Consider the following 22,411-nt stretch of genomic DNA (forward strand, 5'->3'; position numbering starts at 1 on the left):
CAATGTTTGTGCTGCGATGGACACCGTCTCCCACCTAATGTTGGTCCCCTGGAAGGTCCTTGGTTATGTGACTGATTATCTGCAGGTGGAGATGAGCCCTGTTTTGTCTGCAGTCTCTGAAATCATCTGAGATCGTATGGGTGTGCCTGAGAGCAACTATTCCCCCCCTCAGGATTCCCTGAGCTCATTATTCTCATTCATCTTGCCGTCTTGAAAACAGGTAGAATTGGGGTTTCTTCCCCTGGGATATGATCTTCAGATGCAGGGTTTAAACTCTCCCAGGAACAGAAAGGAAACCACCCCGTATGGCTGAGAGATTCTCTGCATGTCAGTCAGGGTAAAACAGGAAGGGAAGCAGCTCAGGGAAGCCATGTGGTGGGAAGAACACTGGCCCCCCCATAGGGCAGACCTGGGTTCCTGGCTTTACTGACCACTTATCCTTGGTGTCACTTGAGGCAAATGAGCCTCTTCAAGCCCCAGTGATATGAAGATGTTAGGACTGGCAGCTTTGTGAGCATTAAACACAACCCATGGAAAGCAGTGAGCAAGTGCCTGGCTCAGAAGAGGTTCTCAGTTCACAATAGGATTTTTTCCAAACTACATTGAGCCTTTTGCTTCTAGACTGTCTACAGCTCAAGTGTAAGGCTTTTCGTAGCTGAACATCCCAAGTGACTGAACATTCTCCCTGATAATGTTTGGCTGTGTCCCCACCAAAATCTCAACTGGAATTGTATCTCAGAATTCCCACATGCTGCGGGAGGCACCCACGTGGAGGTAATTGAATCATGGGGGCCCCTCTTTCCTGCGCTAGTCTCATCATAGTGGATAAGTCTCACGAAATCTGATGGGTTTATCAGGGGCTCCTGCTTTTGCTTCTTCCTCATTTGTCTCTTGCCATTGCCATTTAAGAAGTGCCTTTCACTTCCCGCCATGACTCTGAGGCCTCCCCAGCCATGAGGAACTGTAAGTCCAATTAAACCTTTTTCTTCCCAGTCTTGGATATGTCTTTACTGGCAGTGAGAAAACAGACTAATATGCTCCCCAAACTACAAATACATTCATAGACACACTCACACACATAGACACATACTTCACACACAGGCACACTCACACATGTGCTTCACACAGGCTCTTGCACACACACCTCCCTGGGAGCAGTTTAATTCCTTCATCTGACAAGCATCCAGTAAGTCACCACTGTGTGTCCAATAACAGCAGGGGCTGAAGAGGCAAACATGAAAACCTATTTACAACGCTCATTCCCTAAATCCCTGGATAAAATGAACATGGAGTCCAACTGTCAGAAGCTTTTGAAATGTATTCCCTTTTACATTTTGGGCTTTTCATAAAAGTTGTGATAAGCCGAGAAATTCTGAGAAGTGAGAAAAGACTACTCCTTTTTGGATCTTTCTTGTGCAGTAGAAACACATCATGTGTATTCACATTCTGAATGAATTTTGTAAGTCAGTGAGAAAAAGAAACTAAGAATAAATAAAAATATATTTGAAGGCCAGGCGTGGTGGCTTATGCTTGTTATCCCAGCATTTTGGTAGGCCAAGGCACATGGATCATGAGGTCAGGAGTTCAAGACCAGCCTGGCCAAGATGGTGAAACCCTGCCTCTACTAAAAATACAAAATTTAGCTGGGCATGATGGCAGGTGCTTGCAATCCCAACTACTCAGGAGGCTGAGGCAGAAAATTGCTTGAACCCGGGAGGTGGAGGTTGCAGTGAGCCAAGATGGTGCCACTGCACTCCAGCCTGGGGGACAGAGAGAGACTCCATTATAAAAAGCCCAGATAATTGCCCAGGAGAACAAGTGAATGATGTTTTGATACTGCAAATTCAGATTTTCCAATATGAAAACATGTACTCCATTTTTCTTTGCATTAATCACGGGCTGTGGCACAACCACTTCCCGGCACCCCTGGGCAGCCTGAGCCATGATGCGAGCTGTTCACTTCTCGGGTCCTACAATGAAAACAGGAGGGAAGAGGGTCCTTCTGTGCTTGAGGCAGGAGTGCTCAGTGGTTATCGTTACTGGGGGGGAGCCACATCCACATTCACAGTGGAACTACATAAGCAACTTAATATATCACCAAAATGTACTCTACAGCTTCCTTGTCATTCCCTCATGTATCCTGAGAAAAAATCCTATGCAGGACTCTTCATCCCAATTTTCAGACAGAAATTACAGGTACTCCCCGGCTGAGTCACGGGCACGGGAAGTCACCCCGCGTGATGTGGTTGCTCCCAGGCTGAGTCACAGGCACGGGAAGTCACCCCGTGCGATGTGGCTGCTCCCAGGCTGAGTCACAGGCACGGGAAGTCACCCCGTGCCATGTGGCTCCAGCCTTCCCTGCCACAGCAGCCACGGCAGCTCTCTTCGCCTGCTGCTCTGTGGCCCATTCAATGTTGGCTTCATCCAAAATGCACATCTTGGGTGACTTTAGCTAGCGAAGAGCGGGTAGCACACCTCAGGTCATGGGCAGCAACTGCTGTTTCTCAATGGCTGAGTTGCTCACTGGTATAGACAGAGCTGAGCTGAGCTGAACACTGGACACTATCTTGTGATCTAGCCACATCAGCAGTTATATTCTCTCATGTAACTCCTGGAAACAAGGTCAAGTTTAGAATAACCTTCCAGAGAAGCACCTGCTATCAAAGTCAGTGCCATTCCCACCCTCTATGCCCTGTAATTTGTGTTCCTTTAAGAGTCTCTGTTTAATGTTGATAAGACTCTGCCGACAATTTTTTTTTTCAATTTTTAGAAACAAATGTATGTACCTATGTAGATAGACTAATATGGATTTATTTTGCTTAAAAGTAATTGGTTTTTGGCAGTGTTTTCTAGGGGCATTTCCTACATTCCAGGTCAGCTTGAAAAATTGATGTGCAACTCAGCGTTAGGGAGGGACTGCTTCTGGACTGCACCTGAGGCAGGACCCCTGCAGTGGAGCCCCACCACCTGCTGTTCCCGTCCACCTTCTCTGGCTGGCCTCCCTGGGGCCAGATGGCCCACTCACAGTCCGTGCTCTCTCCTATGGAGGTGAGTTGTGTTCCCCACAAACAATGTTCAAGTCTTAACTCCCAGAACCTGTGAATGTGACCTTATTAGTAAATAGGGTCTTTCCAGATTATTGAGTGAAGATGAGGTATCAGGGGAGGCTCTCATCCAATATGACTTTGACCTTATGTGAAGGAGCCATGTCCACAGGCGTGCACACAGGGAGAATGCCATGGGAACCTATAGGCAGAGACTGGGGGTGCATCTACCAGCCAAGGAACACCAAGGGCTGCCAGCAGTGCCAGAAGACTGCAGAGCGACATGGGCGTCCTCCTTACTGCTCTCCGAAGAATCCAGCCCTGCAGATACTTGAAGCTTCAGTTTCCAACCTCCAGAACTGGGAGACAGTAAACTCTGTTGTTTTAACCCCCAGTGTGTGGTCCTTTGTGACAGCAGCCCTAAGATCCTAACCCACTCCTCCCGCACAGCCTTTATCATGAAGGTCAGGTTCCTGAGCTCAGCACCCTGTGTCCCTGCCTGGTCAGACACTTGAGTAACACTCCAACCCTGAAACGCCAGTCAGACCAAACTCCGTGTGCTTGTTGAACCGGGCCCTTCCTTTGAACGCACGTCTCAGTTTTTCTTGGCTAGTTCCTACTTGTCTGCAAGACCGAGCTCATGCACGGCATCCTCTGGACAGCTTTCCCTGACCTTCAGGCCTGGCTGAAAGGGCTGTGCTTTCTGTGTCTGCAAAGCCTGCTGAGCACGCATCTACCATTGAGCTTATTACACCTTCTTATGATCATTGTTTATAATTGATAAACAATTGATTTTTATCAATTATCAAACGTAATTGATAACTGACTTATCTGTCAACCCCTTGAGACTAAGAGCTCCTTGAGGTCAGGTATATTGAGTCTTTAGTGCTCACTATGAATCACCAGTTAACAAAATCCACTTCCTTAATGTGTACCTGAAGATATAAAGGGTGGCTTTTAAAATTTAAAAACAGGACAAGGAACCAATTGCCTATTCCAGACTTTGGCGACATATGAACGCATGAGGTACAGATTCTCCTACAAAGCTGGAGTGAGAAGAATGAAAATCAAGGTGAACCACATCTTCAGCTTGTTATTATTTCTCCTACAAAATGAAAAGGATCCATATTTATTCCACTTTTTCCCCCCGGCAGAAAAAAGATGCCTGCTAATTTTCATGATGCATCCCATAGAACGTGACAGGTTTGTAAGGCACTGGCCTTTGTGGCTGGAGGCAGAGTGCCCTAAGGGGATGAAAGGCTTCCTGATGCTGCAGTACTGGATTGACACCACAAGAGGGAGTCAGGAATGGCTGGACGTGTTGATTTCACTCACCCGACCAAGTAATTTTGGCATCCAAGAGTCCAGAACATTCCTAAAACAGAAAATCTCAGAATACCAGAGCTGTTTTCCCAGTGATATAAGATCCCTCCCCTGCCTCTCCCTTCCTCCCTCCACCCCCAGTTCCCATATTGAATATTTTAAATCTTCAATAGATTAAATATTGAAGATGGAAGCTAGAACATTTCCCATCTCCAGGCCAATAGTCAAACAAACATCTACAAAAGACGGAGCCACGCAGGGTTTACAAAAGTCACCTGTATTCCAGACAAAATATCTTTAAAAAGGAATCCCTGCTAAAGCGGGGGACAAACTACATAAGACACAATACATTTAAAATATGTATTGAAATTACAAATCAAACTTTTTCCATATGAGTCCAGAGTACAAAACACAACATTAAAAGGCATTCAAACAGCTCTTTTATACATCACAGTGTTAGTGGCACAAAATGTACTGACATTTCAAAAACACAAATCAAGTCTGTTTTGATTTTGTTTTACCACCGCTTGTCAAATACGTAACGTATACATGTGCATGACTCATTCATGCATATTTTTATACAAGATTAAAATACACCCATAGTAAGGTCAGCAAAGAAGCAAAGAAAGGGCAGGCATGGGGCACGTAGCCACCCCTCACTGAAGGCTCCTGGAATTGTGGAAGACAGAATTGCACAAATCAAAGGGAGGGTGGAGACCCTGGGTTTTTCAACATCAAGACAGCATGCTCTCCTAGTTGCGAAGCGTTAGCAAATAGATTTGAATGCAGGCCCCTTTGTTTCATTTGGTGTTTTGGGTAAGACCAGTCCTAATCCCTTCACTGTGTTTATTTTCATAAGGGCTTAGGTTCATTATCAGAAATAAACAAGCTTTGGTATTTTTTAAAGAGAACTTCATGAAGTTTTACACATGCAAAATGTTTTCCCTTGATGATCTCATTGTGATTTATATATATACACAGGTGCGCTCACTAAGAAATGAGAATCTGAGACACACACACAAAGCCCCTCCTAGATCCTTTCAATCCCCTAATTTTTAAAGACTACCAAGAGAAAGTTTTCTCTTCTAAATTTGTAAAATGACTTCTAACTTTTGCAATAGAAATGAAAACAATAAACTCATCTTGAAGAAATTTATGCATCTCTGATAGTCCCTCCCAGGGGCCCTGTGTTCTAATCAGGAAATGGTCTGCGCCCTAAACTGGTTTTATGGAATAATATGTTGTCAAGATCATTTGTTCCTCTTTAAGAAAACAGGCCGGGTGTAGTGGCTCATGCCTGTAATTCCAGCACTTTGGGATGCTGAAGTGGGTGGGTCATCTGAGGTCAGGAGTTTGAGACCAGCCTGGTCAACATGGTGAAACCCCGTCTCTACTGAAAATACAAAAATCAGCTGGGCATGGTGGCTGCCACCTGTAATCCCAGCTACTTGGGAGGCTGAGGAAGAAAAATCACTCGAACCTGGGAGGCAGAGGTCGTAGTGAGCCGAGGTGGTGCATGGTACTCCAGCCTGGCGACAACAGCCAAACTCCACCTCAAAAGAAAGAAAATGCCAGAGGTGGCAGATGCTGGTTCCTCTTTCCTCTGTCCACAGCTACTCCTGTGAGTTGAGGAGGAAGAACTAATTTGGACAGTTATTCACGCAATCCAAGGCTTTGTTTATGCTCAGATCCTAAGTCAGTCTCTGCTACGTGAACATCTGTGGTGACTGCATCTCTGCAAGGTGCTGGCTTCCTGTGAGGGTGCACAGCTCATCTGGCTGAGCTATGGACTACACAGCAGAGCCAGACTAAGAGGTCAGGCATGTCCAGCAAATCCTCCAAATGTGGTCAGGTATACTGAAGGCCCTTGGATAAGCCACAGGTCCACTGGGCTGTGGCCAGTGCTCACTGGCCACCCCATCTGGATAGCAGTACAGCAGCCGTGGCTGTCTAAGGGCCCTCACCCCTTACTCCCCAATTTAAAGGCCTCTTAAGGAACACATGCCATGTGCTGCCGGGGCTTCAGAATGAACACCATCTGTAAAAGTGAATGTCACTTTTCGGTTGAGACAAATTATGCCGTTTAACGGGAATAGGTCCATCCACTCAATGTAGAACTCCCCAAGTTTTACTGGGGAGTGATGGCGAGACCAAAGTCCAAGCTGAGAGCCATCTTCCAGTGTGCTATTTACATTTTATATCAAGCAGGGTTGATACTGTATTCCCATAAGAGTGTGGCATTCCTTACTAAAACAGAAGGAAATGCGAGTTTATGTATCTCAGAGGGCATTGCTGGCATTTATAAAGGAAGTGGACAATTTTGATTTTATAACTAGATCAAAATGAGCAAACGGAGGCATGCATCATACAAAAAGTACGAGCCAGTAGGTGCTAATTTGACTGCCCCTGGCTGGCCCCAGAATCTCTGTGGTCCCCATCTGGGTTGAACTACGTGCTTGTGAAACACATCAGAGGCGAAGGCACAAGGACAGCTGGGGCTACAGATGTGCATGGCTGGGCCCGAGACTCCTCAGTGGACAGCCTGTCCCTCTAGAAATAAGGTGATGTGAGCTCTAGCCTTAGGATGCAACCTTTCCAAAGGCTCCGACTCTCACCCTGAGGATGGGGGTGCTGCTGTGTGGGCTCGTGCGATGGGCAGCAGGAATTTCAGGCAGGAAGGACGAGCATAGGGTGGAGGCCTGTCCTGGGGACCACTGGACACAGGGCCACAGGCCTGCCACGTGTGCTGGGCACTTTAAAGGGCAGAGCTGGACAGCTGCATCCACATAACACAGGCTGAGGGTTCAAGTCCAGCCAACGACTCCTGAAGGAGTTGCTACCCATCTCCAGAAACGCTCTTCTACCTCTAGATGCCATCACAGCACCACAGACCACGGACGGCCGCAGCCCAGGCTTCATCTAGAAAGGGAGTTGCGGGCATGTTCTTAGTCACTAAATTCATACAGTGCAATTGCAAGGGGAGCTTTTTGAATGTAATTTCGACACAGAGGGATTTTCTAAATGGCTTCAGTTTCATAAGGAAAATCAACACTAGAGGTGAAGAGTGAGGTGATGCTGTCTCCTCTATGAATTCAATGTTGGGAAATAAGAAATAAATTTCTAACCAGGGAAAGTAAACTAGGACCTGAGACATACTCAAATGCAGAAGTCACATACACGAAGCGACATTTTAAAAATGTGCTTGTGATGAGCAAATAACTGAGATAAAAGGGTTTTGTTTTTGTTTTACTTCTTTACAGAATGTTTAATAAGATTTTTTAAATCCCACTGTAATACACCTACAATAGTTGCCTGTTATTTTCAGAAGCTTTAAGTTCAATGCAGTTTGCGTTTTAAAAGCACCTGCATCTTTTAGAAGTCGATTCTCTCTAAAGAATACACTTTCTCCACTTTTCAGAGTCCATTGGTGGAGTAATGTGTGTGTCTCCTTATTCATCCCTGCACCCTGCTGCCATGGAAATGGACACACACAGCCCTGTAAAAGATCAAGTGGTAAAATCCTCGCATTAAAACTAAGTGAAATGGGAGGGTTTTCCCCCAGCAGGAGCAAAATGGTTAGCAATAGGACTTGGAACTGTGTAAGATATACGATTTCTCAAAATGGCTAAAGCATTTTAAAAATGTGGAAACCTGGTCGGCTCCTCTCTAATGCCCAGAGTCCTCTAGCCTCTGCCAGGAGGCCTTGCATCTGCGTATCAGTAACGCTGCTTTCTTCTCCGTGTCTACCTGAAGACGGAGGCCAGAGGCCAGACCGCGGCAATTCAGAAGAGAGTCGTTTCCGAGCAAAGCAGTTGGATTGAAAACAATAAAAATCATTTGCTGCTACCTCGCTGAGAAGGATGAGACCCAGGAGCTGAAAACAACAAAAGGCAAATCTAATGGAGATGAGATGTTCCTTTAAACATGTCAATATTTTCAAGGAAATGCAACAATATAGGAACCACGTTTATAACAGTACACAGCTTACAGCGTCCAAAAAGTTATTACAGCAAGTTTCAAGAAAAACACAAAGAGTGCATAAGGCTTTCTAAATCTCCTGAAAAGTCATTTAACTATAACTTCTTAAAATGCACATTTCAAGAAAGGCATAGGATGGTTTATATGCACCTTGTTGATTTTCACTACTCAGTTGGGAAAAAAAATGCCTTCTAAAAAGGATTTTACTAAATGCCATTAGTAATAAAAACAGTTGTCATAAACAGAGTGCTTTTCTCAAGCTGGAATAATCAGATTCTGTCTGAAGAGAGTCGCAATCCTTAAAAGACTTCTCCGACAACATGGTGCCATCTTGAAGCCAAGGAGGAGACGAAGAACGTTTTGTAAGAGAAAGTCTCTCAGGCCACCCCCAGACATGCCTCGTCTACCACAGAGAGAAGGCTGCCTGGTGCGCTTCTCACAGCACCTCGCTGTCATCTGCAGAGGATGATCTGTGGGGATGTGCCTTACCCACACCTGCCTCGCCCTCCCCACACCTAGGTGACCACACCTGGGGCCTCAGCGAACTTTGTGACATCGGTCCCTGAAATCACGGCGTCCAGCCTGACACTGTGAAGCTCAATGGGGCACATAAGGCAAGAAAGATGTTTAGTGAGAGGGTGACGGCGGGTAGGGGTGGGGGAGAGCCGCACTTCCCGGAGGCAGGGATTTGTTCCGGCATCGTGCTGCCTCTAGGTGGGCAACGGGTCGTCATCACCTTTACTGCACTTGCACTTGCAGCAAAGTACAAAGGGAGTGGCCAGGAGTAGGAAAGGTGAGGCCACCAATAGCAGGAGCCCAAAGCCAGCAAAAATGCCCACGACCTGGAAGAAAGAAACCAAGGGGTAGAGGTAAGGAGGGCTGGTCTGTAGGTTCCAGAGCTAAAGTATAAACTATACAACCACCTACCCATCCATCCATCCAACCATCCATCCATCCACCCATCCATCCATCCATCTAGCCATCCATCCATCCACCCATCTAGCCATCATCTACCCATTCATCCATTAACCATCATCCATCTATCCATCCATCCATCCATCCATCCACCCACCCATCCATCCATCCAACCATCCAGCCATCATCTACCCATTCATCCATTAACCATCATCCATCTATCCATCCATCCATCCACCCACCCATCCATCCATCCATCCATCCACCCATCTAGCCATCATCTACCCATTCACCCATTAACCATCATCTATCCATCCATCCATCCATCCATCCATCCATCCATCCATCCCTAGTCATGATCCACGCATCTATCTATCTAACCATTATCCATCTGTTCATCTACCCATTCACTCTCATCCATCTATCCACCCATTCATCCATCCATCTACCCACTCAACCACCCATCTATTTATTCATCTACCCATCCAACCATCCATCCACACCCATCTATCCATCTAAACCACCATCCATCTTCTTACCAATTCACCAGTCTATGCCCTTCCATTCATACACCCACCAACCCATGTACCCACCCATCTACTCATCTACCCACTATATATCTATCCACTCACTATAAATTCTTCCCTTCATTTTCCCCGCATTTTTCCTTTCCCTTCCTTCCCTTTCTCTGCTCTTTTCCATCTAAGCACCCAAACATCCATACATCTATATATCCAATTAACTAACCAGTTTCCTGTTAGCTACTACGCTGACCCAGACGCTGCCCTTGATGCTGCAGATACAGAGGTGCACATGTCTTGGCCCTCAAGGAAGACTCTGTCTGGCATAAAAAGACTGAGATCTAATAAACTGATTACAAGACATTCTACAGAAACTGCCATCAGGTTCCAGGGGTGAACGCCACCCCCCCAGAGTGACACACACCTACATTTGCTAGGGGAAAGGAGGGTTTCCAATGGCCATGGCTGAGATCCTGGAGACAAGCAGGTTGTTACTACAGAAGAAATACTGGAATAGGGCATTTTCAACGAGAAGATAGAAAAGACGCAGGCATGGTGCATCAGAGAATGACCTGGCCCCTGTCCTTCCTGGAGCTTAAAGCCCAATACTGCCTGTTATGTATTTTGATTTTTGTTTTAAAACATGTTTATCCCTAGTTTTGAATAAAGGCCAAAAGAAATAAGCCTCAAATGCAGGCATGCCCTCATCTGAGTCAGGTGGCATGGCCGGTCAAAGGGGCACAGAGCCGGCTTTCCAGCCAGCCTTGCCGTTGGCATAGTCTGACCCAAGCACACAGCCTGCAGAACTGATGGTGGACGGGCTAGACCGCCACCTAGCGTTCAGAGTGGCCAGTAAATGCAAGCACCAGCACATGCTTCTCATTCCCACTCAGGGTTCACTTCTCCCCGGCTCTGTTTTCTCATGGATAAAATAAACAAATGAAGTAAAAGATCTGTGTGGGCCATTACCAGCTCTCAAATGTGATATCCCTACTAAAGCATCCCAGGTGTGTGGAAGAAAGTATACCTTGACTTAGATTCCTCCTGAAAGTCCACACCAACGCACACACACACAGACGTGCATACATTTTGCATTTAATAAATTATGTCATGTTGCATTTATACATTAGATTCTGCTAATGCTGGGAATCCATGCTTGCTGCCCAGTTGGCTACGTTCATTTGTCTGAACATCTTATCATCAGCGGTGGCATCATCCAGTGTGAATTCGGGTGATGCTTTATTGAAATCATGTGCACGCTAATACGCAGGACGCATAAAACATGCAGTCAGCTCTTCTTTATTTGAAGGGCACTCTCGAGCAACCTCAACTACCTGGCACACAACTGTCTGTCTTGAAGGAGCCACACATTCTTTGCAGTCAAAATGATGCCAAAAGCCTTGACCCAATGACCACATTCTTGGCCAGACACACATCATCTTCGCCTTTCACTCAGTCCACCTCGTCTCTAAAGTTGCCTGCTGTTTGAAAAGTTGGGGTTACCCAACCCATTGCCAGTTGGTGACAGGCAGATACAGGTGGTGCCAGAGTTACGCAGCCAGCAGTGAAAAATGAGACAGGAAGCAAATAATATTACAAAACAGAAAAAATCACTCGGTGTGTGCTGTGGACGTGTGTCAGATACTTGGTCACAGAAGGCAGAGGGAGGGGTAAATGGTTTCAGGCTCCTGAGAATCTGCACAGCACCGCTTTGTTCATACTGGCAAACCCTGAGACTTAAAGGAACAGTCAGCCCTTCCCAGGAAGTTTCTTAAATGTATGCTACTTAAAGCCAAAACACCCTTTCTGCACACCATTGTAAGTTTCCATGCACAGCTCGGCACCTCTCATAATAAATGTCCGACCCAGGTGCATGGGATGAGCCAGAAAAAGAACCTGGTAATGTTCTGAATGGTTTCCCCCAGATAATTCTTCTATAAACCACACTGAAGGGCTTGGAAAAACTAAGCCAAAATCTGAGCTACGGTAAGGTGAACGGAACACACACTGATACTAGGTAACTGAAGGTGGCACAGAGGTGCAGAATCATGGTATCATATTTGATCCCTGGATTATAATCCAGTCTAATTTTCTAATTTCACAGATGCAAAATCTATACCCCTATCCCCAAAAAATCTATACCCAGAGGTCCAATATTTGTTTAAAACAGATAAGAGCTGAGCATCCTGGTGTAAATACAAGAGCTGTATGGTGCGTATTTCACAGATCTCAGTGAGAAATACCCTTAGAACTGTGACTGCATGTGGCTTCCAGGACGTAAGCATCTCTGGAAGGAACGCCTGGTCCTTCAGCTCAGTCTCAGAAACTGTCACTGTGCACTCCTTCACGAATGTGAATACAGAGAATCAGTAATTAGCTGGCTTTAGTTAATGCCATCCTTTAGCTAAAAATGAGCTCTCGATGAGAGCTGAACCGGGGTAAAGTTTCTTTTCACTTGTCAGAAGAGAAGGAAAAGCTGGTGCTGGATAAGGTGTCCCTTGTCAGATGCTGGGGTCCTGAGGAAGGAGGGTTACTCCAGTGAAAATGAAATGCTCCTCCACATGATGGATGATTTCTGGGATAGCACCTGAAAAAGGCCACAAGTACTTTATGCCATGGTGTGTACAGCGAATGCACAAGAGGGTGGGCGGACAGGGCACAGGTGTGGCTCCAGCGCCCACGCTCACTCCAGCGACCGTGCAGTCACCATGAGACATCTGTCCACCCTGAGGCCCTGCCTTCACGGCCACTCTGCTGGTTCTCACTGCCATTTGCTTCCATAGGAGACTCTGCTATACTGAATAAAAAATGTATCACTTGGGATACAAACTGTACAAAAACTTTATGCAACAAAAACACTTCTTCCTTCATACTGCTATCTTGCTAGAAAGGTCCATTTGACAAGGACACTGGGTAAAGATGCTCGTGGCACATAAAACCTCTGCTCCCATGAACATAATGAAACCAGCCTGCCATCTCAAGGAGACACAGTGGAATTCCCCCAGATCTCTTAGAATAATCTTACTGAGCTTCACCTCTAAAGGCAGGAAGAACCTGGGAGAAGGAGCCTTTCAAAATGACACTGAACGCTGGGAATCACAGGACACTGAACTCAGGGCACGTTCTGAGTGCTGATGAGGCTTGAGTTGAGCAAGTTCCTTGCATGACAGAGAAATGCTTCCCCAGGGAGCCTATGAAACCAGACCTAGACAAGAAGTTCTAAGCCCCGGCAGGGTCTGTGCCAGAGGGTGGCCCAGCTGACCCATTTGTAGGATGATAAAGCAATTTTGTGGGTCAAGATGAGGTCTGTAGTAAACAGAGCAGAACAGAAAATGCAGGCGCCCAGAGTGGGTAAGCTATGTCGACGTGGGTGTGCACGGGGATCTATGCACCTGGAACATATCTCCTTGCGGGCTGCAGTCAAGTAAGATTCCAAAGCCACTGCTCAGCATGTGCTGCAGCCTGGGCTGGTTATAGCCAGGTAACTGGAGGAGCAGGAGCTGGAGCAGAGCCTTAAAAATGGATAGGAGGAATACAGATTGACAGGGAGAATGAACAAAACAGAGCAAGAGAGAGATACAGGAGTGGAGAAGGCAGAACAGCAGGCCATCCTGAGTGGGGTGTTCTGAGGCCACAAGGCTGGCAGCTTCTGCTTTGTTGAGAGATGCAGATGAAATTAAAATAAAGGGAGGCCAAATGTGGGGGACCAGGAGTCTCAGGAGGAGAAGGCTTCAGGTTATGCCCCATCGGAGCATTCTATTCCACTGCTGTAAAACCTTCTGTGGATCCCCAGTGCTACACAGACTTAAGTCTACAGCATGATACTCCACCCTCTCCACATCCAATCACTACTCTGCCCCAGCTTCCCATCAGCTGCACTCCCGGAGGCCCCCCAGTGTCCCATTCTGTGCCTCTGCTCACACTGTCCTCTCCTTCAAAGCATTTTCTGCAACATCCAATATTTAGGACCTTTATGGTCTGATTTAGATGGCACTCATTTCAAACTATTTTTCTCGAACTTTCCAGCTTGCTGAATTATCAACAGGAAATAATTCTTTGCTTCTAATGCCTCACCCTCCTTGTGACCTACGAGTTCCCCACAGCCTGGCAGGGGCATGTGCTCCAAAGGCCTCTGTGGCTGCTGGGTTTCCTTCACAGCACTGCACTCGGGAGCACGCTCAGTGCTGCAGCAGCCCGGGGAAGGACAGGGCAGGGGAGATGCCAGACACCCAAAAACAAGGCAGGAGATGACAGAAGCGACCTCTTTACATGGACTGGTTTCCAAAAGGCAGACAGAGATGAGTCCGAGCGAAGCCAGGGCTCCTAAGGAGGTGGGCGTCCACTCCAACAGCTGCAGGCCGTCGCCTGCTGCACCTTGACACTCCTGGCTGCTCTGCTTCCCAAAACACGATCGCTCCAGGTCCCACTGCACTTTTGTGAACTGGAGCTTTTTTTTTTTGAGACAGAGTCTCGCTCTGTCACCCAGGCTGGAGTGCAGTGGCCTGATCTGGGATCACTGCAACCTCTGCCTTCAAAGAAAGGAAGAGCTCTTAGGTGTCATTAGAGAGGTGGTATTATTCCTGTCCCTCCCTAGGAGAAAAAAATAGTTCTTCTTGTCTTTGAATGGGGACAAACAAGCTCCAAGCCATCCACTTCCACCTTCTCCTCACTAGGAGCAGAACTGGAAAATAAAGCAGCTCTCACAGGTCCTGGGACGGGGGCACAGCAACCCTTCGCTCCCTGCCCTGCCCCGTGAAGTTCCCCAAGTGTAGAGAGCTGCTGAAGGCATGAGGACCATCGGGCCTGTGGAGAGAGCCGTGAATCAACACCCAGATGGGTCGTTCACGATTCTGCCCAGGCACTGCTTCCAAAGATGGTTTTGTACCAGGCATAGGACCAGCACCAAAGAGGTTGCAAAGATGAGCAAATCCGGTCCCCTCTCTCAAGAGCACTTTTCTCTATCCTAAGAGATAAGACGCAGATGAGCACGGGGCTATGACCAGAGCGCGCTGGGGCCATGTGGGAGGGAGGGCTCTTCTTGGAGGACAATCGTGCACCAGAGACCTCACGGAGGAGGACACACCTGGACTGGGCCACAGAGGGGGTTAGAATATAGACAAGCAGAGCTGGGCAAGAACAGGACAAGTAGAGAAAGAGAGTGATAAAGACCAAGGCGGCAGCAACAGCTGGGGCAAAGTGGAGGCGGGGAGAGCACGGGCGCTGCAGCCCAGAGAAGTCCAAAGTGAGCCTGGAGGAGCAGGGAAGACGCGGCCACCGAGACCCACACTGAGGCTGTCCCAGGTTCCCAGAGCACTGGGCCTTTGGCACCTCCAGGGCACAATGGCATCAGGGCATCTGACGGCCAGCCCCACCTGAGGCCCCGGCCAGCAGCCAGATCAAGCACCAGCTGCATGGGGCGCGAGCCTGCAGGGGCTCCTGCCTGGCCTCAGAGCTGCCCCAGCCGACACCACGTGAGCTGCACGTGGGCTGGCTGGGCTGAGTCCTGTTCCCACCGCAGATTCCAGAGCAAAACACATGTGAGGATGGTAAGCCTGAGCATGTGGGAGGCTCAGCACTCAGCAACAGCCAGCCAGGGTGCCAGGGGAAAGAACTTGCTCCCACCTGGTACTCACCTTCTCTACAGGTGAACTGCCAGCGCCGGGCAATGGTCCAGGTTCTCAACAAGCTGTGACTCAGTTTCTACCAAGGTGCATACACCACGTCCACTCACACAGTGGCTGTGTAAATGCTGGGTCCCCCAAATCAGTGCCCAGTCATCCCCCTACCTATAGCCCGGGGGAAAACCAAGCGCAGAAGAGGAATGCAGCTGGGCAGTTTCTATGCTGTGTGGAGAGGGGACCGTAGGTGTTGCTGTGAGTTAAATTGTGTCCCCCCAAAAAACAATATGTGAAGTTCTAGCCCCCTAGTATCTCAGAATGTGACCTTCTTTGGAAACAGTGTCTCTACAGATCAATTAAGTTAACATGAGGTGACTAGGGTGGGCTTCAATCCCATACGGCTGATGTCCTAATAGAAAGAGGGGATTCGGACACTGGTGGAGGACGAGGTGAAGACGCACAGGGAAGAGGCGGCTGGAGGAAGACAGAAGACTGCAGTGATGCCTCTATGTGCCCAGGAATGCCGTGGGTGGCCGGCAAACCCTAGAAGCTAGACAAGGCCAGGGGGGACTCTCCCGCAGGTTTCAGGGCAGGTTGGGCCCTGCTGACACCTTGATTTCAGAATCCTGACCTCCAGGACTGAGCCAACATGTCTCTGCCGTTCTGCGCCACCCGGCCTGTAGTGCTCTGTCACAGCAGCCAGAGCAGATCTGGAAGGGGTGTGGATTCTAGCCAATGCAAGGCCATGTGCAGAGAGAACAGTCAAAGGAGCTCGGACCAACTCTCCAGGGCAGAGGGCAGCACGCCACGGCCCTTGGACCAAATCTGGCTTCATCTCTGTTCTGTTTTGTTTATCCACACAGCTTTATTGGGATATAATTCTTGTACCACGCAATTCAGAAATTTAAAGCACACCCATTCAGTGGTTTCCAGTGTGTTCACAGGGTTACGCAACCATCACCGGCCACTTCTCCCACCTGCCTGTGTAAACAGTTTCACTGGAACACGGCCAAGGTAACTTGCTGACGTACTGTCGGCTGCTTCCGTGCCGCCAGGTGGAGTTGACAGTTGCAGCAGAGACCTACGGCCTGGGAGGCCAAGAATGCACAGCATCTGCTCCTGACAGGAGGCGTGTCTTATCCCTGGCTGTGGACGCCCACACGCTTTGCACGTGGTCGGCAGTTAAGATTGCGGAGGAAGCGCAGCTGTAGGTGGACCTTTCCCTTGAGCTGGCAACTTCCTTGAGTCCGAGTTTCTCCATCTTTTGGATGGGGCTGACACACATGCCTCAGAGGCTCTCCCAAGAAGTGCAGTAAAGGAGACAACACAGGCTTGAGCCCTTCACGCCCCCGGAGGAGCAGGAAGGGAGCAGGAGCCAAAAGCCTCCTGCCGCTAACCCCTCCCAGCTTCCCACTCACTCCGCACGAGATCCAGGGTCGCTCTGCGGCCTGCCAAGCCATAAAGGGTCTGTGCCTGCCATCGTCTCTGACCAGCTCCCCATCGCATCAGCTTTAACTGATTTATTAGGTTCTGGGGGCTTGCTGGTTTACCATCTCTGCTCCCAGATAGAATGTAGGCTCCAGAGGAGAAGGACGTATCTGTCTCATGTACCCCTGTATCTCCAGCGACTAGAGCCGTACCCAGCACACAGTAGGTAATAAACATGTGTTTAAAGCACAAGTTAATATTTGCCAACATGAGGGTCCTTTATCAACTCTAAAGTCTGCACAGGCATTACCTCGGGCAGGGGTCCCCAACCCCTGAGCCATGAACTGGCAGTGATCTGCGGCCTGTTAAGAACCAGGCCACAGAGTGGGAGGTTAACAGTGGTGGGGCTGGGGAGGGTTGGGGGAGCAAACGAGCGAACCTTCCTCTGTATTTACAGCCGCTCCCCATCACTCACATTCCGGCCTGAGCCCTGCATCCTGTCAATCAGCAGCAGCACCAGCCTCTCACAGGAGCTGGAATCCTGTCATGAACTGCGCATGTGAGGGGTCTAGGTTGCAGGCTCCTTATGAGAATCTAATGCCTGATGATCTGTCACTGTCTCCCATCATCCCCAGATGGGACCATCTTGTTGCCGGGAAACAAGCTCAGGGTTCCCGCAGATTCTACATGATGGTGAGTGGTGTAATTATTTCATTATATATTACAATGTAGTAATGACATAAAGGAAGCACACAATAAATGCAATGTGCTTGAATCATCCCAAATCCATCCCCCTTCCTGGTGTGTGGAAAAACTGTCTTCCACGAAGTGAGTCCCTGGTGCCACAAAGGCTGGGGACCACTGACCTAGGGAATTTTTCCACTCCTCCCATGTTATCCATTCCTGTTCCTACCTTGCTTATCTCAGGGTCTCCAGAGAAAGCTCTTTGTTAAGGGCTAGGCAAGGATTGCCTAAACACAGTCAGCAGGCCATGACCAAGGCCATGAGTCACGTGCAAGTGATCTGAAGTCTGATGTTGAAGTCCCATCAGACAATGGTTGTGATGCACGTTGACGCTAACTTTGGGCCAGGGTTTCTGTAAGGATAAGCCTAGACCAGCGAAAACCTGGCAGGAACCATGTCTACTAGCTCTTTCTATCCGGGAGATCTTCATCCTATAGGCAAGTCTGGAAACACTAAAGATACACACACACACACACACACACACGCACACAGTGTCTCTCAGCAAAAAACCAGCAGGAACCACATCTACTAGCTCTTTCTATCCAAGGTATCTTCAGTCTACATATAGGCAAATCTGGAAACACTAAAGATACACACACACACACACACAGTCTCTCTCTCTCTCTTTCTCTCTCAGCAAAAAGCCAGCAAAAAACACATCTACTAGCTCTTTCTATCCAAGAGATCTTCATCCTATAGGCAAGTCTGGAAACACTCAAGACACACACACACACACACACACACACACACACACAAACACTCTCTCTCTCTCTCTCTCTCTCTCTGAGATCAAACTTCCCAGTGAATCCCCTCCTACCTGTGTCCGATGCCAGATCACAGATGCCCGGGAGTGGCCCAGCTTGTTCCGGCAAGGTCCCTTATCGTAGTGTATCAGGAGGAAATCATCCTGTGAGGGCAGAGACAGTCAGAGTGAACGAGGGGTTCCTGCTGAGTTCAGTGAGTATCCCAGCCTTTGACGCGTTTCTTCTCCTGTGCTCACAATAAGTGGAGACGTGGGCCACACGGGAAGGGACGCACCCGGGAACACCTGGTCGCTACTGTGGGCCAGGCTGCTGCTCCCAGGGCCTCCATTCATCACAGAGCCACCCAGGACAGCACAGCCTCGGGCACTAGAGGGAGCCTTGGACCAGCCATCAGGCCCAGCTCAAAGAAGGGCCTCCCTGTGCAGTGGCCACTTCTGAGCTTGTGGGAAAGAGAAGGGATCTCGTGGAGACACAGGACTACTAAACACGCAGGTCATGACTGCTCCAAAGAGCTCCTGCTGGCCCCGGCTGTGTGTGATTCCCTCTGCACTGCCATCTTCCCCCGGCAGGGACAGGGCTATTCCCAGGACTGGATGATTTTCGTTGCTGCTGGCCCATCCCCCTCCATCAGGTCGGGCTTCTCACCTAGAAAGTGCTGCCTCTCCACTCAGGCCACTTGATTTTTCTCATGATTCAAGATCCAGCCCAGGGAGCACCTTCTACCTGCATCTTCTCAGACCCTCCCGAGTGGGCAGCAGCTCTCTGCACTCCGGCACTCCTGTGGACGCCTCCCTCCCGGCGTTCTCCATCCTGCCTCGACCTCCGGGAGCTGGGACCCTCAAGTATATTCGTCTAACTGTGTTCCCCAGCTCAGTACATGGCACCTAAATCTCAATGACTACCCGCTGGCACGAGGGAAACGCCATGTCTATACCAAACTGTCTGCTCCTCCAGGACCAGGAGGCACCGCTTTCAATCCTGATCAGTGCAGGAAATGGTGAGGCACCTGGTGCCAAGGAGGGGCAAAGCTGCTGATTCATTTAACGAGGGCTGTAAACAGGCTGTGCTTTTTCAGAAAAAAGCAAATGAACGCAGGGTCCAATGTGCCTAAAGGAACAGGAAGTCATTCTGAAAACCAGGAGGAGCAGGAGAGGGGCAGGGGCCTTCTGCTCATTTCAATCAACTCTGATAGGCTAGTTTTGGGGCTGCAGCCGGCCTTCCTCTCCTTGTGGGGAGGACACCAGCCTTGAGTTTGCTGAGTTTCAGGGTTCAGCTTCCTGGTGTCTAAATGCACAGTGAGTGGAGGGCCATCAGATCCTGGCTGCTACGGGTGCAGTAAGAGGCCTCGGCTGGGAAGTGGAGTCCCCGCTACCACCTTGCGCCCGGCTTTGGTGCCCAGACGCCTCATCTGTGGGGGGGTGAGGAGCAGGCGAACACAAAGCCACTTCTGGCCACACCTTTCTCGACTATGAAGCTATTTCTGTCCACTTCCACCGCTGTGAGCTCTCTCCTCCTTGAACTCTTAACTGAAATTTCCTTTGCACTGATATTAATTTACACACTGAGATGAGCCCATTCTCCATTTTCCTGACTGCCTCTGACAAGGTCTTGCACTGCAGGTTCTTCAAAAGCTTTTGAATTTGTTTTCTGAAACGCAAACCAAATCCTGTGGACTACCCAGTTGAGAAGTGGTTATTGAACTCTGCCAGCAGACACGGACAAGCCTGGCTGCACATCCGAGGGACCTGGACAGCTTTTGGAAGCTGAAGATACTGACTCAGAGGTCTGAGGCAGGGTCCAGTCCTCACACTCCCTAAGTGGTTCTGATCCATCTTGTCCCTGGAAAGCACAGGCCTCTGTGCTGGGAGCCAGGCCCCTGATCTTGATACACAGGGCCCGTCGTCTGGGCCTCACCTTATCTTTCCAGCGTCTCCGGCCAGGCCACGAGTGAGGTCACATCCTGCTTCATCATGCCCAGGTCTTTGGTAGTAACCTGGCTCAGCACACTCTGTCCTCTCTGGTGAACAAACTCACTCAGCCTCCAAGTCCTCAGCTACCCTCAGGCCCATAGACCCAGTAACCTGCTGACTCCTCCTCTGGGCCGCCAGGGACTTTACACCATTAGCCATGCTGCCTCCTTAGAGTGATGTGTCGGATCACGGGGGCTCGCCAGCGAGATGAGGGGCTCCTCAAGGTCAAGAACTTCACCCCCGCTCTCATCTCACCAGACCCGCATGCCATCCAGCAGAGCAGAGCTGCTGTCGCTCCGCCAGATTTCACGAACAAAATGTCAACTTAAAAAGCGCTTTTCTTACCCCCTGATAAAAGCACAGAAATATGGCTTTACACTACAGAAACGACTGATTTGTGATGGTTAGTGTACTGACGACGTCCTGGGGCATAACACTCCCGGAGCTGCAGGAATGTAGATCTGCTTCCTGATGGGGATACTTTCCTCCTATTGTTCAAAGAAGTTCTGGAATGAAGCCACCAGGAATGCTCCAGGAAGCGCAATCAGGGAGAAGGTGGGTGAAAGAGCAAATCCCCCAGGGCAGTTTAAGCCCTTTCAGCTTTAAAATGTCCACGTAAACTCTGGCTTGACACTGGTCTAACACAAACACGTGGTTTTTAGAGTTTGAAAGATCAGGGACTGACGGCTGTCCCTTCCTCACTAGTTTGAGAAAGATAAACCTCTCTGGCCTTCCTCATTCCAACTCACAGACATACTATGTGTATTAAAGTGAAATGGGTATGCAGAGCAAACTGTATAATACTGATCTGGAGCAGTTACCTCGACAAACATTCACTATCTACTGCAAAAAAAAAAAAATACATAAAAGAAAGAAACTACATGTCCCTGTTCACAGAAAACAGCGAGTGCTGGGCCAGCATTGACAGCTGAGGAGCAGTAAGGATTCAAGGGGAGATAAGCTCAGCCAGGTGCAGAGGAGAGGGAGTAAAAGCCACGATGTGAAGGAGGCGGTCTGAAATATTCACAACACCTGGATGTCTGCATGTGCCAGAAAGCACTGGGGGAAGACAGGAGAGAAAGGCGCAGAGGAAAGCCCTCCCCTCTCCTCTGAGTGCTCTTGGCTGGCTTCAGACAGTGCATTTATGTGCTTGTCCTAAATCACTGTTAATGTCTTTGGTAAAGGGCCTCCACAGTAGACTCCCTTCCCTTCACATCCGCTTCCTCTGACCACAGGGTCATTTCTCATCAGCTCTTCATCTGCACAGAAGACACAGGCAACTCTGCCGGCCATGAGGAGGATGACTCTGATGGAGGAAAAGTGTAGCCTGGTTCCTCTCCACTAGCAAGAGGCAGAGCCTGCTTTAGGGTGGAGGTGGACAGAGAGGGCCTGCCTCAGGGACTAGGGCAGAGAGGACACATTTCTGTGCTGGAAGCAGAAGAACAGCGGCTTTCCTCCTAGTCCCTGTGACTTAGTCCAAGGAGCCTGGGGAAACCGAACTTTAGTGAGTCCACGTCTAATGCTGTCCCTAAATGACCTGCAAGAGGCTCTGTGACAAGGTGGAGGAAAGCTGCCATTTCACTTCCTCCCTTCTTTATGGAAAGTTACAAAGAGTAGTAAGTTGCAGGCCAGATATTAGATATCGTATCATAACTCAATGATCAGTCTTCAGAAGAAAAAAACTGGAATACAGTAAAAGGCAAATAAATAAATAAGACTTTGAAGGCCCTAGAAAACTTTGAAAGGCTTCAGATGTCACTCCACAAATCCCCTCACATGAGGGCCAGGAACAGCTTTGTTGGACTTGAGCTAAAGAAAACTCATCTTGCCACGCTGATTCATTAAGCTTGCCTAGGAAGTGAAAATGAAGCCTCAGGATAGAAGATGGTGAGATTTTACCCAGATTTGCTCAGCTACATCAGGTTCTACTATTAATTTAGTAATTTAAAGTTCGTCAAGAGACAACAGGCCTTTCAAAGGAACAACTCCAAAAGAAGCAATCGAATGTTTTAAAGTAGCCTTTATATTACAGACCTGTTGCCCTATGTAATATTCCATCTCAAAGAGACACTCATTTTCTTCTGGACAAATCTCTCAGCCTGTGCT

At 48.7% G+C, this 22,411-nt stretch overlaps 1 protein-coding gene across 7 annotated transcripts in view; it reads right to left on the reverse strand.

Moving 5' to 3' along the window:
- Positions 1 to 22,411, reverse strand: part of RNF144A (ring finger protein 144A) — a 157,591-nt gene that overhangs the window by 27,944 nt on the left and 107,236 nt on the right. For 5 of the 7 annotated variants that reach the window (XM_032294220.1, XM_032294218.1, XM_032294222.1 and 2 more), the window contains one exon: positions 18,389 to 18,478. In XM_032294220.1, the coding sequence (XP_032150111.1) occupies positions 18,389 to 18,478 (90 nt within the window). Of the gene's footprint in view, positions 1 to 4,625; positions 9,188 to 18,388; positions 18,479 to 22,411 lie in introns of those variants that run through there. The other 2 variants (XM_032294219.1, XM_032294221.1) reach the window with 2 other exon arrangements.

This window comes from Sapajus apella, unplaced genomic scaffold (genome assembly GCF_009761245.1).
Source record: "Sapajus apella isolate SASKATOON/1434 unplaced genomic scaffold, GSC_monkey_1.0 scaffold31, whole genome shotgun sequence".
In the NCBI taxonomy this organism is placed as follows: Eukaryota; Metazoa; Chordata; class Mammalia; order Primates; family Cebidae; genus Sapajus; species Sapajus apella.